General features: G+C 43.5%; 1 protein-coding gene across 1 annotated transcript in view; it reads left to right on the top strand.

The window, feature by feature from the left end:
• LOC140732859 (glutathione hydrolase 1 proenzyme-like) overlaps positions 1 to 18,773 on the top strand; it is a 272,182-nt gene that overhangs the window by 35,959 nt on the left and 217,450 nt on the right. Inside the window, exons 4-6 of the mRNA XM_073055491.1 lie at positions 6,287 to 6,379; positions 7,404 to 7,596; positions 16,099 to 16,256. Of these exons, the coding sequence (XP_072911592.1) occupies positions 6,287 to 6,379; positions 7,404 to 7,596; positions 16,099 to 16,256 (444 nt within the window). The remainder of the gene's footprint in view (positions 1 to 6,286; positions 6,380 to 7,403; positions 7,597 to 16,098; positions 16,257 to 18,773) is intronic.

Here is an 18,773-nt window from a genome sequence, read left to right on the forward strand (position 1 = left end):
TTACCCTCTCATCGCACCCTCCTGCTTTCTCCCAGTAGCATTTAATGCCCTGATTAATCGCAAACCTATCCAGCTCCGTTCTGAACATATGAAATGAGGAATTGGATCCAGAGCATGCACTCCTGCTTGTAAACTATCGTCAGATGGACCAGATGTTAAATCCCCAACAGGGCCCTTTAATAGAGAACAGTTTCTCTTATTCTTGGGAAAATGGGCTTTGGAAAACAAGTATAAAGAAGATTTGTGCCTTTCACTGGCGAGAAAGTACAGTGCACAACTTGAGTTTACAGGCTTTCGCATGTTTGCACCTTTGAAGGAATTAATGAGTGATGCATTATAAAGGAGTTGCCAGTTTTTAACTCTTTTCAATCTTCTGCTTGTAAATTAAGCAGAGACACATGAGCAAGCTCAAGAATTTTACTTAATCTGATTAAAATATTCAAACCCTCCCTTGTGAGATTTAAAAGTTTGGATGTTAAGTTTCAACATATTAAGAAACTAAAAATCTTGTCCAATATTTTTGCTTTACAATATTGTTTCAATTGAAATCTGGAAGAATTCAATCCTTAAGATTTACTGTTCACTTTAGATGGATTTTAAATGGTGAGCAGTAGGCATTTGTATTTTATAAAGACAAAAAAGGAACCTGAAAAAGGAGCATGATATTTTGGTGGGAATTGTGTAGTTCCTGTTGCGAATAAAATGTAATTATTGTGGAAAACACAGACTTCTGTCGTATCCAAATGAGAGGCTTTTGCTACGTGGCTGTCATCACCATGGCAAAAATTACATATTGACTTTGCTGGGCCATTCATGGACTCCATGTTCCTGATTACTGTGGATGTTCATTCGATGTGGCCAGAGGTTATACCAATGAAGTCAACCACCTCAGCAAAGACTGTCTCCATTCTGGGGACTTCCTTCACTTGAAATGGCTTATCAGAACAAATAGTGATAGCAGAGCACAATACACATCAGACAAATTCTGACTGCTCATGAAAAAAATGGCATCAGACATTTCAAGTCAGCTCAATGCTCTTCATGAGCAGGAATCTGGGATGTCGTGTAGACCTCCTGAAACCAGATCTACAGAGGGAAGTGCAGAATGAACGGTTCAGCCAGTCGCTAAATGATGTAGCAAGGGGCATTGAGGTTGGACAGGAAGTCCTTGTGCCTGATTACCGAGAAGACAGGTGGACATCTGGTAGGATAGCGACAAGAAGTGGACCACTGATGTACTCAGTGGATGTTCTAGATCAGACATGGAGATGTCATGTGGACCAGATACTGGATACTCAACCACAGAACACACCCGAGTCGATTGTATCCAACAAACCAGACACATTACAGACACCGGACTTGCCTCTCAGTGATGATCATGTCACTAACAGATGTGATACAGGCAACTGAGAACGCTGTCTTAGGACGAGACACCGACCAAACGTGATGCCACTCCACAGGCCAGGGGTGCTATGAGGATGAGAACGTTATCGCTGACAAGACACTTACCAAACGTGATGCCACTCCACAGGCCAGGGGTGCTATGAGGATGAGAACGTTATCACTGACGAGACACCGACCAAACATGATGCCACTCCACAGGCCAGGGGTGCTATGAGGATGAGAACGTTATCGCTGACGAGACACCGACCAAACGTGATGCCACTCCACAGGCCAGGGGTGCTATGAGGATGAGAACGTTATCGCTGACAAGACACTTGCCAAACGTGATGCCACTCCACAGGCCAGGGGTGCTATGAGGATGAGAACGTTATCGCTGACGAGACACTTACCAAACGTGATGCCTCTCCACAGGGCAGAGACACTATTCTGAAAGAAACAGAGCACCACCCAAAAGAATGAACCTTTAGAACTGTGAAGTTAGATATGGACCGTTATTGTGAAAGCACGTTTGTTTGGAATGTGGGTGTATGAAAGGGAAATTGAATGTTTTGTACATATGCAGTTTTATGTTGCATTTATCTAAAGGACGACAAAGTGTAATGTATGGATTATTTCTCTTAGAGAAATGCCTTTCCTTAGCGCTACTTATGGATTGTTATCTGTGCCTGTGTATTGACCTGTCTCTCCCTTTCACTGTGATGTGAATATACCAATTAACGCTACTTCCCACATGTGTGTTTTTATTTAAATGATATGTAGTTGCAGAGAGATAACACTAAGCTCATCTCCCTGACCCGTAATATTCCTAGTGTTACGTATTCAGGCAACAATAAATATATATGAGTTAGGCAAGGGTTTTTATAACAAATAACACATTTATTAAACACTGAAAACAAACAAATAATATGTAGCTGCAGAAAGACTAAGCTCATCTCCCTGACCCGTAATATTCCTAGCATTAAAATAAACACATTGAACCTGTCTGTCTGCCTTGCCTATTTTGCAAGCACCTGGTTTACTGGTCATGATATTTACCTTTCTGTCAATGTCTCAGTCCACTTGTTGGGCGAAGGTGATGTTGCAATGTCCCTGGGATGAGTGCTTGGGCTCCAGCTGATCACAGTCCCTCCCAATGAGGGAGTCGGTACAATAATGATAATTGAGAACTGAATTGACAAATTTTAGAAAACACAATGTACACTCAAGCACACTTCAATTGGCACTACCTAGAACAACTTCTCAGGATTTATTTCCATTAAAGAAAGCAGGATTCGACACGCTGCATGAGCATAAGTGGTCCTGATAAGTACGCACCACTAAACTTAAATGAAAGCACAACCTAGAAAAATGAAGAAATTATCACTATGGACAAAAAAGTTAACCAATGGAAGAGCGGGACTCCATGGAAGACATCCCCATGATCTGAACAGGCGAGATGTCAACAAGGAATACTTAATTAAATACCATCAAGACAGTAAGTGCAGAAAATGCCGAGAGAAACCAGAAACAATCTGACACATTACAGGATCCTGTATATGTTTAACTCAATCTGATTACTTACGCGGCCACAATCAAATGCCAAACATCATTCACCAAAATCTTGCTTTACAAGCTCGTACAACTCATATTGATACAAGATAATTCCAGTTTTAGAGTCAGAACCTACAGATATATTATTACAGATAGGACAATTCATTATAACAGTCTGAATATACAATACAAGGTAAACAAGCACAAATAACTTGCTTATAGACAGAGGCATTCCAAGCATCATAACACAGAAATCAATAAATGAAAAAACATCAGAAATATGCTGAATTGTAAGAGGAAATTGGAAGGCTATGGAACATGAACAGAGTATACATTGTCCCGATAATGATATCTACAACTGGTGTCATCCCAAAGTCATGATCCAAGAGCATTAAATTAGGGATACATACCAATATTTATGTAAATCTCTAGAAAGCCACAATATTAAATGCCACTAGAATAGTCTGAAAGTTCCTAGTGATTGAGCGTGCTTGGCTATGCCTGTACCTCAGGTTTTACCAGTCTGAGCTGAGAAAATACAAAAAATGCAAGCATGAAAATAATATTACAAAGTTGGATGCAGGGTGGGCTGGGAGGAGGGTACAGAGGGACTTCAGAATCGGAATCAAGTTTATTATCACTGGCATGTGACGTGAAATTTGTTAACTTAGGGTTAGGATTCTGCAGTAGTTCAATGCAATATATAATCTAGCAGAGAAAAAATAATAAAAAAATAAAAATAATAATAATAAACAACTAAGTCAATTATATACATTGAATATATTTTTTTTAAAAACATGCAAAAACAGAAATACTGTATATTAAAACAAGTGAGGTAGTGTCCAAAGATTCAAAGTCTATTTAGGAATCAGATGGCAGAGGGGAAGAAGCTGATCCTGAATCACTGAGTGTGTGCCTTCAGGCTTCTGTATCTTCTACCTGACGGTAACAGTGAGAAAAGGGCATGCCCTGGGTGCTGGAGGACCTTAATAATGGATGCTGCCTTCCTGAGACACCGCTCCCTGAAGATGTCCTGGGTACTTTGTAGACTAGTGCCCAAGATGGAGCTGACTAGATTTACAACCTTCTGCAGCTTCTTTTGGTCCTGTGCAGGAGCCCCTCCATACCAGACAGTGATGCAGACTGTCAGAATGCTCTCCACGGTACAACTGTACAAGTGTTTTGAGTGTATTTGTTGACCTGCCAAGTCTCTTCAAACTCCTAATGAAGTATAGCTGCTGTCTTGCTTTCTTTATAACTACATCGATATGTTGGGACTAAGTTAGATACTCAGAGAATTTGACACCCAAGAAATTGAAGCTGCTCACTCTCTCCACTTCTGATCCCTCTATAGGATTGGTATGTGTTCCTTCATCTTACCCTTCCTGAAATCCACAATCAGCTCTTTCATCTTACTGACGTTGAGTGCCAGGTTGTTGCTGTGACACCACTCCACTAGTTGGCATATCTCACTCCTGTACGCCCTCTCGTCACCACCTGAGATTCTATCAACAATGGTTGTATCATCAGCAAATTTCAGTCACGTGTATACAGAAAGTAGAGCAGTGGGCTAAGCACACACCCCGGAGGTGCGCCCATGTTGATCGTCAGCGAGGAGGAGATGTTATCACCAATCCGCACAGATTGTGGTCTTCCAGTTAGGAAGTTGAGGATCCAATTGCAGAGGGAGGTACAGAGGCCCAGGTTCTGTAACTTCTCAATCAGGATTGTGGGAATGATGGTATTAAATGCTGAGCTATAGTCGATGAACAGCATCCTGATGTAGGTGTTTGTTTTGTCCGGGTGGTCTAAAGCCGTGTGGAGAGCCATTGAGACTGCATCTGCCATTGACCTATTGTGGTGATAGGAAAATAGCAATGGATCCAGGTCCTTGCTGAGGCAGGAGTTCAGTCTCGTTGTGACCAACCTCTCAAAGCATTTCATCACTGTCGATGTGAGTGCTACTGGGCGATGGTCATTAAGGCAGCTCGCATTATTCTTCTTAGGCACTGGTATAATTGTTGCCTTTTTGAAACAAGTGGGAACTTCTGCCCGTAGCAGTGAGAGGTTGAAAATGTCCTTGAATACTCCCGCTAGCTGGTTGGCACAGGTTTTCAGAGCCTTACCAGGTACTCCATTGGGACCCTGTGAGGGTTCACTCTCTTTAAAGACAGCCTAACATCGGCCTCTGAGACAGAGATCACAGGGACATCAGGTGCAGCAGGGATCTTCACAGCTGTAGTTGTGTTCTCCCTTTCAAAGCGTGCATAGGAGGCGTTGTGTTCATCTGGTAGTGAAACATAGATAGATAGATAGATAGATAGATTGCTGCCATTCATGTTATTGGGATTCACTTTGTAGGAAGTAATGTCTTGCAGACCCTGCCAGAGTTGCCGTGTGTTAGGGTTAGGCTCAGGGTAAATGCATGGGGGATATGGACAGGCTGAGTGATCGGGCATGGCTTATAGAAAATAACCCAGTAATCTACCACTGACTTAGTTGACGTGATACCTGTTAACTGGCAGCAGTACAGTGAAATTACTTTACATGACAAAATAAATAAATAGTGTAAAAGAAGGAATAATGAGATGGTGTTCATGGACCATTGGGGAATCTAACGGCAGAGGGGAAGAAGCTGTTCTCAAAGCACTGGGTGAGGGTCTTCAGACTCCGATAGCTCCTCCCTCACGGTAGTAAACTGAAAGAGTGTATGTCGGGATGGTGAGGGCCCTTAGTGATGGATGCCGCACTTTTGAGGCACCACCTCCTACATGACGAGGGCAGCTGTGTCCTCTGATAGAGCTGCCTAAATTTCCTACCCTCGAGAGCCTCAGTAGTTTTTAAATAGTGAGAGCTTGAGAGGTGTTAGTGATTGGGTGACCTGGTTATCACACGGTTCAGTAGATGATTGGGAGCTTGGACAAGAAAATGCTGAGGTGAAGGATCTTTCTGAGTGGGGAATAGGTGTGTAGGAATGAACGTCGTTATGTGTGAAACACCACGATCACGTGGCACTTGGTGAGGTTCCACAGAGACCAGCATGACTGTGCTCCGGTACCACTGGAGTTGGCTGAAGGGAGATTGGTAGCGAGGCTGCCCCCAGGCCCATATCCCCTGATTCCTGTTTTGTCTCTGATGCTGCAGGGGGAGTGGACAAACTGCACACTGGAATGAGTGGAGGAGGATGTCACTTGGCGAGAACCACAGGTCCGTGTCTGTGGTCAGCTTGTGGGTAGCCCACCTCCTGTGTTCCCGAAAGGTCAGGTTCTATCTCACCCCAGGTTCCAGCTCCTGCTGGGTGTGGTTACATGACCCATGCTGCTTCAAACATTATTTAATTCTTCTTTGACAGGAACAGTCGATGTAATTGATTCTAGAGAAGTGGCTCCAGGAAATGCATCACGAGATATGTTTGTCAATGATACAGATGGCCTGTCTCGTAAAGGTAAGGACAGAGACATCGATTCCAGTGTTCTTTGGCACCAGGGTCTGAATGAATTCCAAAGTTTGCACCGAGCCCAGTTACCCCACAATTGCTTCCAATTGCTTCTTCTTCCCGTTGTTTGTAAGCCCTGATTCCAAGGGTTAAGTTCAGCAGGAGGTTTCTGCCAGTGTGTCGAAGAGTGTGGTTGTGTTTAGGAGTCAGTACATACCGTTTATGTATTCACTTCAAATATATGTCACATGCACAGTAAATTACCATTTCAATCACATTAAATTGTCTGTGGTCATCCATCTAATGTGGCATCTAGTTTAGCAATTCGTTTACACCCAAAGCAGCCTTCCCAGGAATAAATCAATAAAGTTGTGCAAATGCCTCTAAGGCCATCGGATTGATACTAGGAATGCAATCAGATGCAGTGATCAGGCATTTCAGTATAAACAGCACACCTCTCCATTTACACAAAGCCTCTAGTTATGTCAGTCCTCTTGGTATATATATCGTGCTTGATTTACACGTCTCCCACCCCATCGATACACTGCTGGCCGTCCTTTTAAACATCTCCTTCCATTTATTCCCAGCAGAAAAAGAATTAGGGAATGGTCAGAGGGAGGCCCCACCAAACTGGGAATTAGTAAACGGCACATACAGGCATCTGTGGGGCAAATGGGGGATTTCCAGGAATGGTGGAATCATTAGGAGCTCAAGTGTGTTGTAGGTATTGATAATCACATTTTAATTTGAAACTGTAAACGGTTTATGAATGCCGGAGCATTGTAGTGTTGTTATAGTCACTGAATAAAAAGAGGGTCTGCTGGAAGGAAGGCCATGTTGATTCATCTAGTTTGCCTGAAGCACAACGGATGATTCAAAACTGGCAGGATCCCTAATTCATCTAAGCACTGGAGGTGTCTCACCTGTAACTGTTGCACCCTTACCAAGAGGCAAGCTACATCTGCAATTGTGTCCACTCAAATGGTTTTCATTTTAGAAGCCTCTGATTGGTTATTTCTGTTCCTGCCTACAGGAGGATTGGCCATAGCCATCCCTGGTGAAATCAGAGGATACCAACTCGCTCACCGACGGCATGGAAAGTTAAAATGGGAACAGTTATTTGAGCCAAGTATCAAACTTGCCAAAGAAGGATTTCCCATTGGCCGAGCTCTTGCAGCAGCTATACAGAAAAATAAGGAGACCATTGAGAAAGACCAGTCCTTATGGTGAGTCCATCACCACACTGACAGAGCTGGGAATTAGACACTGGGCTCTCAGTGACAACAATTCAAGTCAGCAGCTCTCACCCCTCAGAGACTGTAAGGCATTCTATATCTGTAGGTAGATGACATTCCAAATCTTTCAGCAGAGATTGACCAACAAAAAGATCAGCCCCTTCAGCTGGCAGTATATACAATTTACATTTGTATATGTTAGTTTTTGCATTACAGAGGGATTTCATTCGCAGAAATCAGTAACTGTAGGAAAATGTGAAAGGGGCTTCACAGGTACTGATTTCTGCATTACTTCCAGTGCCACGTGCTGAGAGGGAAAACACAGAAAGAGATCAGATGAACGTGTGATTGAGAAACGGACGCAGGGGGCAGGGTTTCAGATTCTTGAATCATTGGGTCCTCTTCTGTGGTGGTGCGACCTGTACAAAAGGGACGGTTTCAAGATTCGGGATAGGTTAATGTCATTTCCAGTACAAAAGTGAGAACAGAATAATTGTTACTCCACATCCGATGCAGCACAAAGAAAAACGTAATAAGATAAAGAGCACAGTTAGCCTGAACAGTTAACACCACAGTTAATGGTATTGAAAGCCCTACATAAGATTTGGAGCACAGTAATAATAAAACACAATAAATATAAAAACATAAGATAGCTTCTATACATAGATTGTTTGGTCGTATATCTATAGGTGATGCATAGGAGTGTCTGTACATAAGGTGACTCTGACAGGAAATGATAAAGTACTGGGGGTTAGGGGTGTGGAGAGGTGGGTTAGTGGGTGGAGGTGTTGATCAGCCTTACTGTTTGGGGAAGTAACTGTTTTTGAGTCTGGCGTGGATGTCGTGTAGCCACTTCCCTGAGCAGGATGGGTGAGATCCTTCATAATGTTACGGCACTTTTCCAGCAGTGCATTCATCTTTCTGAATAATGTCCTTGCTGGCCGGTAGGCAGGTGTGGGGGATGTGTTGGGCAGCTTTGACTACCTGTTGTAGGCCCCACCACTGTGCAGTTTCCGAACCGTGCAGTGACACAGCATGTTAGGATGCTCTCTACTGTGCATCGGTAGAAGGACGTGAGTACAGATGTGCATCGTCCAGCCTCCTCAGAAGGTAGAGTGGTTGGTGAGCTTTCCTGATTGTGCATAGTGTGTTCTGGGGCCATGAGTTGAAGTGCAAGCTGTGCACTCCCAGGAGTTTGAAACTGCTGTGCCAGAGCGTTGTGAGTTCTCCTGAAGTCAATAACCATCACCTTTGTCTTATCGGCATTGAGGACACCAGGCCTCTCTGTAGGCCATCTCTTTGTTGTTCGTGATGAGCCCTTAACTGGATGGGAACCAATATACAGGCCAGACAGTTCACAGGTGCTACTCCAGAGAATTCAGCAAATCATAAATACCAGGAATTCTGCAGATGCTGGAAATCCAGAGGAGCACACACAAAATTCTGGAGGAACTCAGCAAATCAGGCAACATCTATTGAGGGAGCATTTCAGGCAGAGACCCTTCATCAGGGATTCCTGAGGAACAGATATACAGGCAGGTTAGGGAAAGGTGTGAAAACCCTTCAATTTGCCAAACATGGACTGGGATCTCCTGAGTGAAAGAGGGTTTAGATGGTCCAATGAGAGGCAAGTCCACAATGATCCTGGTGTTGGGGAATAACACAAGGCCAGGTGACTGGCCTCGCCCCAGGGGAATAGTGGGAGAACAGTTAGGAAACAGTGAGCACAAATCCTTAAGTTTTAAGACTTAGCTATAATTAACTACAGATTTTGTGTGAGGGAATTAAATTGGAACAGAACGAGTAATGAGAGTATTGGGCAGGAACTAGGGAGAGTTAATTGGAAATGGCTGTTTTTGGTCAAGTCCCCATCTGACATGTGGAGGGTGTGGAAGGAATAACTGCAGAGTACAGGACAGGTAGGTTCCAGTAGAAGGAAGGAGAAGGATGCTAAGATAAGGGAGCTTTGCATGTTGAGAGAGGTGGTGAATTTAGTCAATAAGGACAATGAACCGTACGCAAGGTTTAGGAAGCCCGTATCAAGCCCAGGTGAAGAATATAAAGGTGACAGAAAAGAAATCAATTAGGAGAGCCAGGAGGGGCCATGAAAAACTCCTGAATTAGAGAGATTCCCAATGCATTCTATACATACATTAAGAGGATAACTACGAGAGGGTAGGACCACATGAGGATAATGTGGGGAATGTGCTTGGAAGGAGAGGATGTGGGTAAAGACCTAAATGAGTACTTTAGAGCATTGATCAGTGTGGAGTGTGCTTGTAAGACAGGGCATTTTGAGTTAAAATCCCTTGAAGAACGTTAAGATGGATGTTCCCAAGGCTTGATGGGATATATCCCAGGTGACTGAGGGAGGCGTGAGATGAGATTGCTGGGGTTACGATCAAGATCTTTGTATGGACTGGCAATAGACAATAGGTGCAGGAGTAAGCCATTCGGCCCTTCGAGGCAGCACCACCATTCAATGTGATCATGGCTGATCATCCACAATCAGTACCCCGTTCCTGCCTTCTCCCCATATCCCTTGACTCCGCTATCTTTAAGAGCTCTACCTAACTCTTTCTTGAAAGCATCCAGAGACTTGGCCTCCACTGCCTTCTGAGACAGAGCATTCCACAGATCCACAACTCTCTGGGTGAAAAAGTTTTGCCTCAGCTCCGTTCTAAATGGCCTACCCCTTATTCTTAAACTGTGGCCTCTGGTTCTGGACTCCCCCAACATCGGGAACATGTTTCCTGTCTCTAGTGTGTCCAATCCCTTAATAATCTTATATGTTTTAATCAGATCCCCTCTCATCTTTCTAAATTCCAGTGTATACAAGCCCAGTCACTCCAATCTTTCAATAGACAATAGACAATAGGTGCAGAAGTAGACCATTCGGCCCTTCGAGCCTGCACCGCCATTCTGAGATCATGGCTGATCATCTACTACCATCTACTTTCAACATATGACAGTCCCGCCATCCCGGGAATTAACCTCATGAACCTACGCGGCACTCCCTCAATAGCAAGAATATCCTTCCTCAAATTTAGAGACCAAAACTGAACACAATACTCCAGGTGTGGTCTCACCAGGGCCCTGTACAACTGCAGAAGGACCTCTTTGCTCCTATACTCAACTCCCCTTGTTATGAAGGCCAACATGCCATTAGCATTCTTCACTGCCTGTTGTACCTGCATGCTTACTTTCAGTGACTGACGAACAAGGACACCTAGATCTCGTTGTACTGCCCCTTTTCCTAACTTGACACCATACAGATAGTAATCTGCCTTCCTGTTCTTGTCATCAAAGTAGATAACTGTAGCTACAGGCGCTGTCTGGAGGGGGACTGGCGAGCAGCTAATGTTGTTCTGTTGTTGCAGAAGGGAATTAGGGATAATCCGAGAAATTGTAGACCAGTGAGTCTCACATCAATAGTAGGAATACAAGTTCGGAGGATTCTAAGGAACAGGAAAAGTCTTAATTAGAGAGAGTCAGTATGGCTTTGTGCTTGGCAAATCGTGTCTTACTGTTGTGACTGAGTTTTGTGAGGTGATGAAAGTGATTAATGACAGGAGATTTGTGGAAGTTGTTTACTTTCAATTCTGGTCACCCCAGTACAGCAATGATGGGAAGGCTTTGGAGTAAGTGTGGAAGAGGTTTACTGGGATGCTCCCTGGATTAGAGGGTGTGTTGTAGCATATTCAATATTTGAGTAATGTTGTAAAGATAATGTTTGATTAAACATTCTTTGTGAATTATACACAAGAAGTACGTGAATGCATACCTCATTACACCACCGTGTCATATGCGAGCATAAGTGTACACGAGTTTTCCCAGCTCCTGTGGTTTTCGTTTAATTAGTTTCTGCAGCTGCAATACAGAACAGTGGTGATGAGGAAGGTTTAACAAGAACCCACGACGTCTACCTACCTGTTGAAGTGCAGCATGTTTATAATTTGGAAGGGAAGAGAGACTTCCGAGGTAAAAAAAAAAGCACAGCACGATTTTTCTTCAGAAAGGGAGAGAGATGATTGAGTTATTTTTTTTAAAAGGCAGAAAATAGATGAAATTTACAAGCAACAAGTAAGGCCACAGGTTCTATAACAGTGAGTACCATGTGATAATAAACTTTTTTTTTAAAGTACAAATGGCTGGCTATATTTGAAAGATAGATGTGTCAATTTACACAACAGGCAAAATCACATGATGTATACTGAACAAATTGAAGAGTATTTTGCAGCAAATTAAGTAGCCAATGGAAAGCCAGTTTCAGGGTCATTGGATGCAACAGGTGGAAAAGCAGGCAGTTTGCTTAGCAGGAGTTTAACTGCTCTAACCAAACCAGCTGAAATGAGCTTTACTGATATCATGAATGTAATGCAAGAACATTTAGAACCAAAACCATTGTTATTGCTGAATGCTTTAGGTTTCATAAGTGGAATCAAAAGGAAGGGGAGTCTTTTCCAACATATGTAACTGAATGGAAGAAATTATTTGAGCATCGTCAGTTCAACGATGGGCTAAATGACGCACTGAGAGATCATTTAGTTTGTGGAATCTTACAAGAAATCATTGCAAAATGAATTCTAACTGAAGTGTAACTCACTTTTAAAAGAACAGTTGAAATCACAGACACAACTGAGTTGCAGTCAGGAATGAAAGTGAGTGTGAACAAAATTGCAATGTCTAAACAGAACTGTACTGCATAGTATTCTGAGTACAGTCTGGCTGAAGTACACACAATGCTCCAACTGCAGTCTGACTGAACTGCACACAGTGCTCCAAGTGCAGTCTGACTGAACTGCACACAGTGCTCCAACTGCAGTCTGACTGAACTGCACACAGTACTCCAAGTGCAGTGTGAAGTGCACACAATACCTCCAGTGAAGTCTTACTGAAGTGCAAACAGATCTGCAAGTGCCATCTGACTGTAGTGCACAGTATTCCAAGTACAGTCCGACTGAACTGCACACACTGCTCCAAGTGCCATCTGACTGAACTACACACAGTACTCCAAGTACAGTCCGATTGAACTACGCACAGTATTCCAAGTGCAGTCTGACTGAAGTTCACACTGTATTCCAAGTGAAGTCTAAAGTGCACACTGTACATCATGTGCTGTCTGATTGAAGTGCACACAGTTCTGTAAGGACAGAGTGACTGTAGTGCACACAGTATTACAAGTGCAGACTGATTGAAGTGCCACAGTACTCTAAGTGCATTCTGACTGAACTGAAGTGCCCAGAGTGCTCCAAGTGTAGTCTAACTGAACTGCACACAGTGTTCCAAGTACAGTCCGATTGAACTACGCACAGTATTCCACATTTAGTCTGACTGGACTGTGCACAGTGTTCCAAGTGCAGTCTGACAGAAGTGCACGAAGTATTCCAAGTACAGTCTGACTGAACTGAACTGCACAGAATATTCTAAATGGAGTCTGACTGATGTGTACACAGTACTCCAAGTACAGTCTGACTGAACTGAACTGCACACAGTACTCCAAGTTCAGTCTGACTGAACTGAACTGCACACAGTACTCCAAGTACAGTCTGACTGAAGTGCACACGGTATTCCTGGTACAGCCTGACTGAAGTGCACACAGTATTTCAAGAACAGCCTGATTAAAGTGCACACAATATTCCCAGTACAGTATGACTAAAACGCACACAGTATTCCAAGTACAGTCTGACTGAACTGCACACAGTACTCCAAGTACAGTCTGACTGAAGTGCACAAAGTACTCCACGTTTAGTCTGACTGAAGTGCGCACAGTATTCCAAGTGCTGTCGTATTGAAATTCACACAGTATTCCAAGTACAGTCTGACTGAACTCAACACAGTATTCCAAGGGTAGACTGACTGAGGTGCACAGAGTAATTCAAGTGCAGTTCAACTGAAGTGCACACAATACTCCAAGTACAGTCTGACTGAAGTGCAACAGTACTGCAAGAGTAGTCAGACTGAACTGCACACAGTATTCCAAGTACAGTCTGACTGAAATTCACACAGTATTCCAAGTACAGTCTGACTGAACTGCACACAGTATTCCAAGTACAGTCTGACTGAAATTCACACAGTATTCCAAGTACAGTCTGACTGAACTAAACACAGTATTCCAAGTGCAGTCTGAGTGAAGTGCACAGTACTCCACATTTAGTCTGACTGAAGTGCACACAATATTCCAAGTGCAATCGGACTGAACCGAAGTGGGCACAGTTCTGTGGTGAGGAAGGCAAATGCAATGTTAAACATTCATTTCAAGAGGACAAGAATACAAAATAAGGATGTAATGGTAAGGTTTTATAAAGCACTGGTGAGGCCTCACTTGGAGTATTGTGAGCAGTTTTGGCCCCTTATCTGAGAAAGGATGAGCTGAAAGTGGAGAGGGTTCAAAGGAGGTTCACAAAAATGATTCATGATTGAATGCCTTGTCATATCAAGAATGTTTAATGTCTTCACTGGAATTCAGAAGAATGAGGGGCTACCTCATTGAAACCTATTGGATGGTAAAAGGCCTTAACAGAGTGGATGTGGAGAGGATGCTTCCTATGGTGGGAGAGTCTAGGACCAGAGAGCACCACAGAATAGAGGGGGATCCATTTAGAGGTGACCTGACAGAGGTGTATAAGATGATGAGAGGCATTGATCGTGTGGATAGTCAGAGGCTTTTTCCCAGGGCTGAAATGGTTGCTACAAGAGGATATATGTTTAAAGTGCTTGGGAGCAGGTACAGAGGAGAGTGGTAAGTGTGTGGATTGGGCTCCTGGCAACGGTGGTGGAGGTGGATGTGATAGGGTCTTATCCACCCTATCTATCCATAGATTTAAGGATAGGTGAATGGAGCTTAGAAAAATAGAGGGCTATGGTAAGCTGTGTAATTTCTAAAGTAAGGGCATGTTCAGCACAACTTTGTGGGCCGAAGGGCCTGTATTGTGCTGTAGGTTTTCTATGTTTTTCAGTGTTTCTTAGAATGGAAATATGGAGGAATTTCTTTAGTCAGAGGGTGGTTAATCTGTGGAATTCTTTGCCACAGGCATTTGTGGAGGCAAAGTCTTCATGTATATTTAAGGCAGAGGTTGAAAGATTCTTGATTGGTCAGGGATACAGGAAGGAAGGAGATTGGAGCTGAGAGGAAAATTGGATCAGATATGATGAATTGACAGAGCAGATTTGTTGGGCCAAATGGCTTAATTCTGTTCTTGTATCATATGGTCTTATGGTCTTTATCAAATGTCTTACTAAAGTCCATGTAGATAACATCAGCTGCCTTGCCCTCATCAAACACCTTTGTCACCTCCTCAAAAACTTGTAAGTTATGACCTTCCCCACACAAAGCCAGGCTGATTGTCCCTCGGAAGGCAATGCCTTTCCAAATGTGCATAGATCCAATCTGGATTATCCAGGTATCAGTATCCTCTGATAACTTTCCTGCCACTGATGTGAGGCTCTCTGGTCTATAATGGCTCACTGGTCCTGGTGAAGGGAGTTGGCCCAGAACATCGACACTTTATTCCTCCCCATAGATGCTGCCAAATCTAGTCAGCTCCATCTTGGGCACTAGCCAACAAAATATCCAGGACATCTTTAGGGAGCGGTGTCTCAGAAAGGCAGCATCCATTATTAAGTACCACCAGCACCCAGGGCATGCCCTTTTCTCACTGTTACCATCAGGAAGGAGGTACTGAAGCCTGAAGGTACACACTCAGTGATTCAGTAACAGCTTCTTCCCCTCTGCCATCCGATTCCTAAATGGACATTGAAGTTTTGGACACTACCTCACTTTTTTTGATATACAGTATTTCTGTTTTTTGCACATTTAAAAAAAATCTATTCAATATGTGTAATTGATTTACTTGTTTATTTATTATTATTATTATTTTTCTCTCTCTGCTAGATTATCTATTGCATTGAACTGCTGCTGCTAAGTTAACAAATTTCACATCACATGCCAGTGATAATAAACCTGATTCTGATTCTGACCCACAAAGGGTTTGTTGTTCTGGCCAATAAGTATCTGCATTATCCTCCGTTCACTTCTTGAACAAAGGCACAACATTGTCACTCTCTGGGACTTTGCCTGTTGCTAGTGAGGACATCAAGATCTTTGTCAAATCCAAAGTACTAACAATCTCCTCACTTGCTTCTTTCAATATTCTATGATGCATGCCATCAGAACCTAAGGACTTGTCGCACCTTAGTGCCTCACAGAAGAGCCAGCACCACCTCCTCCCTAATCTCAAAATGTCCCAGCACATTAACTCACTTCACTCTGCTTCACCACCCTCCAAGCCGTGCTCGTCAGTCAGTACTGAGACACTGACTGCTTACGTATTGACCATTGGTAAAGGCTGAAGCCAGAAAGCAGGGGAGGAGTGTTTGTGTAGGGAGTCAGTGGGGAAAACAGCCTGCAGTCTTGTACACATTTGCTGTGAGCGGTTCACAATCTGTTGCATTGCAGCCAGAGCCACCTGACTCTTTGCTTCCTCTCCACAGTGACGTATTCTGTAAGGATGGTACCATTCTCCAGGAAGGCGAAATCATCAAATTCCCAAAACTGGCTGCAACCTATCAGGTGCTGGCAGATGAAGGTGCTGATGCATTTTACAATGGATCCCTGTCCGAGCAGATTGTGGCTGACATCAGGAATGCAGGTGGGTAGCGGCCTTCTCCATTGGGATTATAGCAGTGACCAGGATCCTTGTCTCCTGATCTCATCCATTCCACTGGTATCCTATGCCCTCACAGCTGAGAAACAGGTCATCTGGCCCACTCTATCTGCGTCCATCCCGATACTAATGGTGTTCATTTTAACTTGGACTGGGAATGATTTTATGTGTAATGTGAACGTTTACTAGTCTCTCAAACCCAGAGATCACCGGGCTTTGACCTTCAAATGGTGAAGAGAGCACAAGATATAAGAGCAGAATTAGTCCATTAAGACTATCAAATCATCTTCACCATTCATCTAATCTTCTTTCAACCCCGCTTTCCTGCTACGTTAACCTTTAACCCTCTTACTCATCGGGACGTATCCATCTCAGCCTTAAAGCAGTTGTCTGTGGCAATGAATTCCACAGATTCATCACCCCACAGCTGAAGAAATTCCTCCTCTTTCCGTTGCAAAGGGATGTCCCTGTACCCTGAGGCTGCACAAATGGATATCTGACTCCGCTACTGATGAGAATATCCTCTACCCTGGCCTTTCAGTATTCATTAGTTCTCCATTCATCCTTCAGGACTTAAAACAAGTTGAAATAGCATGGATTGCATTACAGTCCTTGTATCATCCAGCATGAAAACAGGCCATTCAGCCCATCTGATCTGAGATTGCCATCAATAAGAGACCATAAGCAATGGGGACAGAATTAGCCTATTTGGCCCATCGAGTCTGCTCTGCCATTTCATCATGGCTGGTCTATTTTCCCTGTCAATATTCTCCTGCCTTCTCTCTGTAACCTGTCCTGCCCTGACGAATCAACCTCCGCCTTAAATACATCCAATGACCTGTCCTCCACAGCCACCTGTGGCAACAATTTCCACAGATTCACCTCCATCTGGCTAAATAAATTCTTCATTTCCATTTTAAATTGATGTTCCTCCATTCTGAGGCTGTGCCCTCTGGTTCTAGACTCTCCAACTGTGGGAAACATCCTCTCCACATTCTCTATCTAGGCCTTTCAACATTCGATAGGTTTCAATGAGATTCCCCCCCCCCCCCCGCCCCCATTCTTCTAAATTCCAGCAAGTATAGGCCCAGAGCCATCAAAAGCCCCTTGTGCAATATTCTCTCATTCCTGGAATCATTTTCGTGAACCTGCTCTTAACCCTCTCCAATGTCAGCACATCCTTTCTTAGATAAGGGCCAAGACTGCTCACAATACTCCAAGTGAGGCCTCACCAGTGCCCTATACAGCCTCAGAATTACATCCTTGCTTTTATATTCTAGCCCTCTCGAAATGAACGCTAACATTGCATTTGCCTTCCTCACCACCGACTCAACAAGAGTCCGACTCAACACCGACTTCAGGATCGAAGGACGTCCATTTGGAACAGAGATACGGAGAAATTACACCTCTTTCTGAGGATCTGATTTCATTTTTTACCAACAGAGCCATCCCACCCCCTCTGCCTACCTGCCTGTACTTTCAAAACCAGGTGTATCCGTAGATGTTAAGCTTCCAATTATGATCTTCTTTCAGCCATGACTCAGTGATGCCCACAATATCATACCTGCCAATCTATAACTGTGCTACAAGATCATCTACCTTATTTACATGCTGTGTGTGTTCAAACATAACACCTCCAGTCCTGTATTCATCACCTGTAATGTTCAGTCAGGATCGTGGGTCTGGCAAATGAGACAGAAGGCGCTCTCGAAGAATAGATATATTGATCATCTATTAACAAACCGTAAAAATTCAATTCATTAACTGTTGTTAATGACACAGATCTGGAAGTTGTATTTGGGTTAATTTTTTTGGTAGAGCTAGCTACTTGTTTTGGTAGCCGTCTAGTTTTGGGTTGTGCGGGTGGGGTGAGTTTTCCAGTTCCAACATCTCTTTATTGTTTAGGACATGTTTATATTTTGACCTTATGAATCTATGTTTACATCTCTGCTCCCAGACTGCTATTGTACTGCTTGACTTTTTATATGCCTGCTGCCTTTTATGCATTAGTAATTGATAATGGCTAGTGCACTTAAATTCGTGAGCTGGAATGTAAAGGGACTGAACCACCCTGTTAAAAGGAGGAAGGTATTCTCACATATTAAACAACTCAAAGCTGACATTGCTTTCCTCCAAGAATCATAGAGCCCATATGTCTAAATCTAAACTATCTCGATTCTACCCTGGCATTAGTCCGCTCTGTGATAAATGCAAGAGGGGCGTGGCCTCTCTCATCCATATGTACTGGCTCTGTCCTAGCTTGGAGAAATTCTGGAAAGATGTCTTCACTACATTATCGGGTATTCTGAATCAGCATCTAGAACCTAACCCCTTAATTGCTCTGTTCGGTTTTTGGGGCGAGACAGATTTATGTCTGGGTCCGACCAAATGCCGAATACTATCCTTTGCCTCTCTCCTGGCGAGACGCTTGATCCTCCTTAGATGGAGAGATGTTGCCCCGCCCACTCATGCGCAATGGCTTAACGACATTATGGCCTGCTT

Source organism: Hemitrygon akajei, chromosome 9, assembly GCF_048418815.1.
Source record: "Hemitrygon akajei chromosome 9, sHemAka1.3, whole genome shotgun sequence".
Lineage (NCBI taxonomy): Eukaryota > Metazoa > Chordata > Chondrichthyes > Myliobatiformes > Dasyatidae > Hemitrygon > Hemitrygon akajei.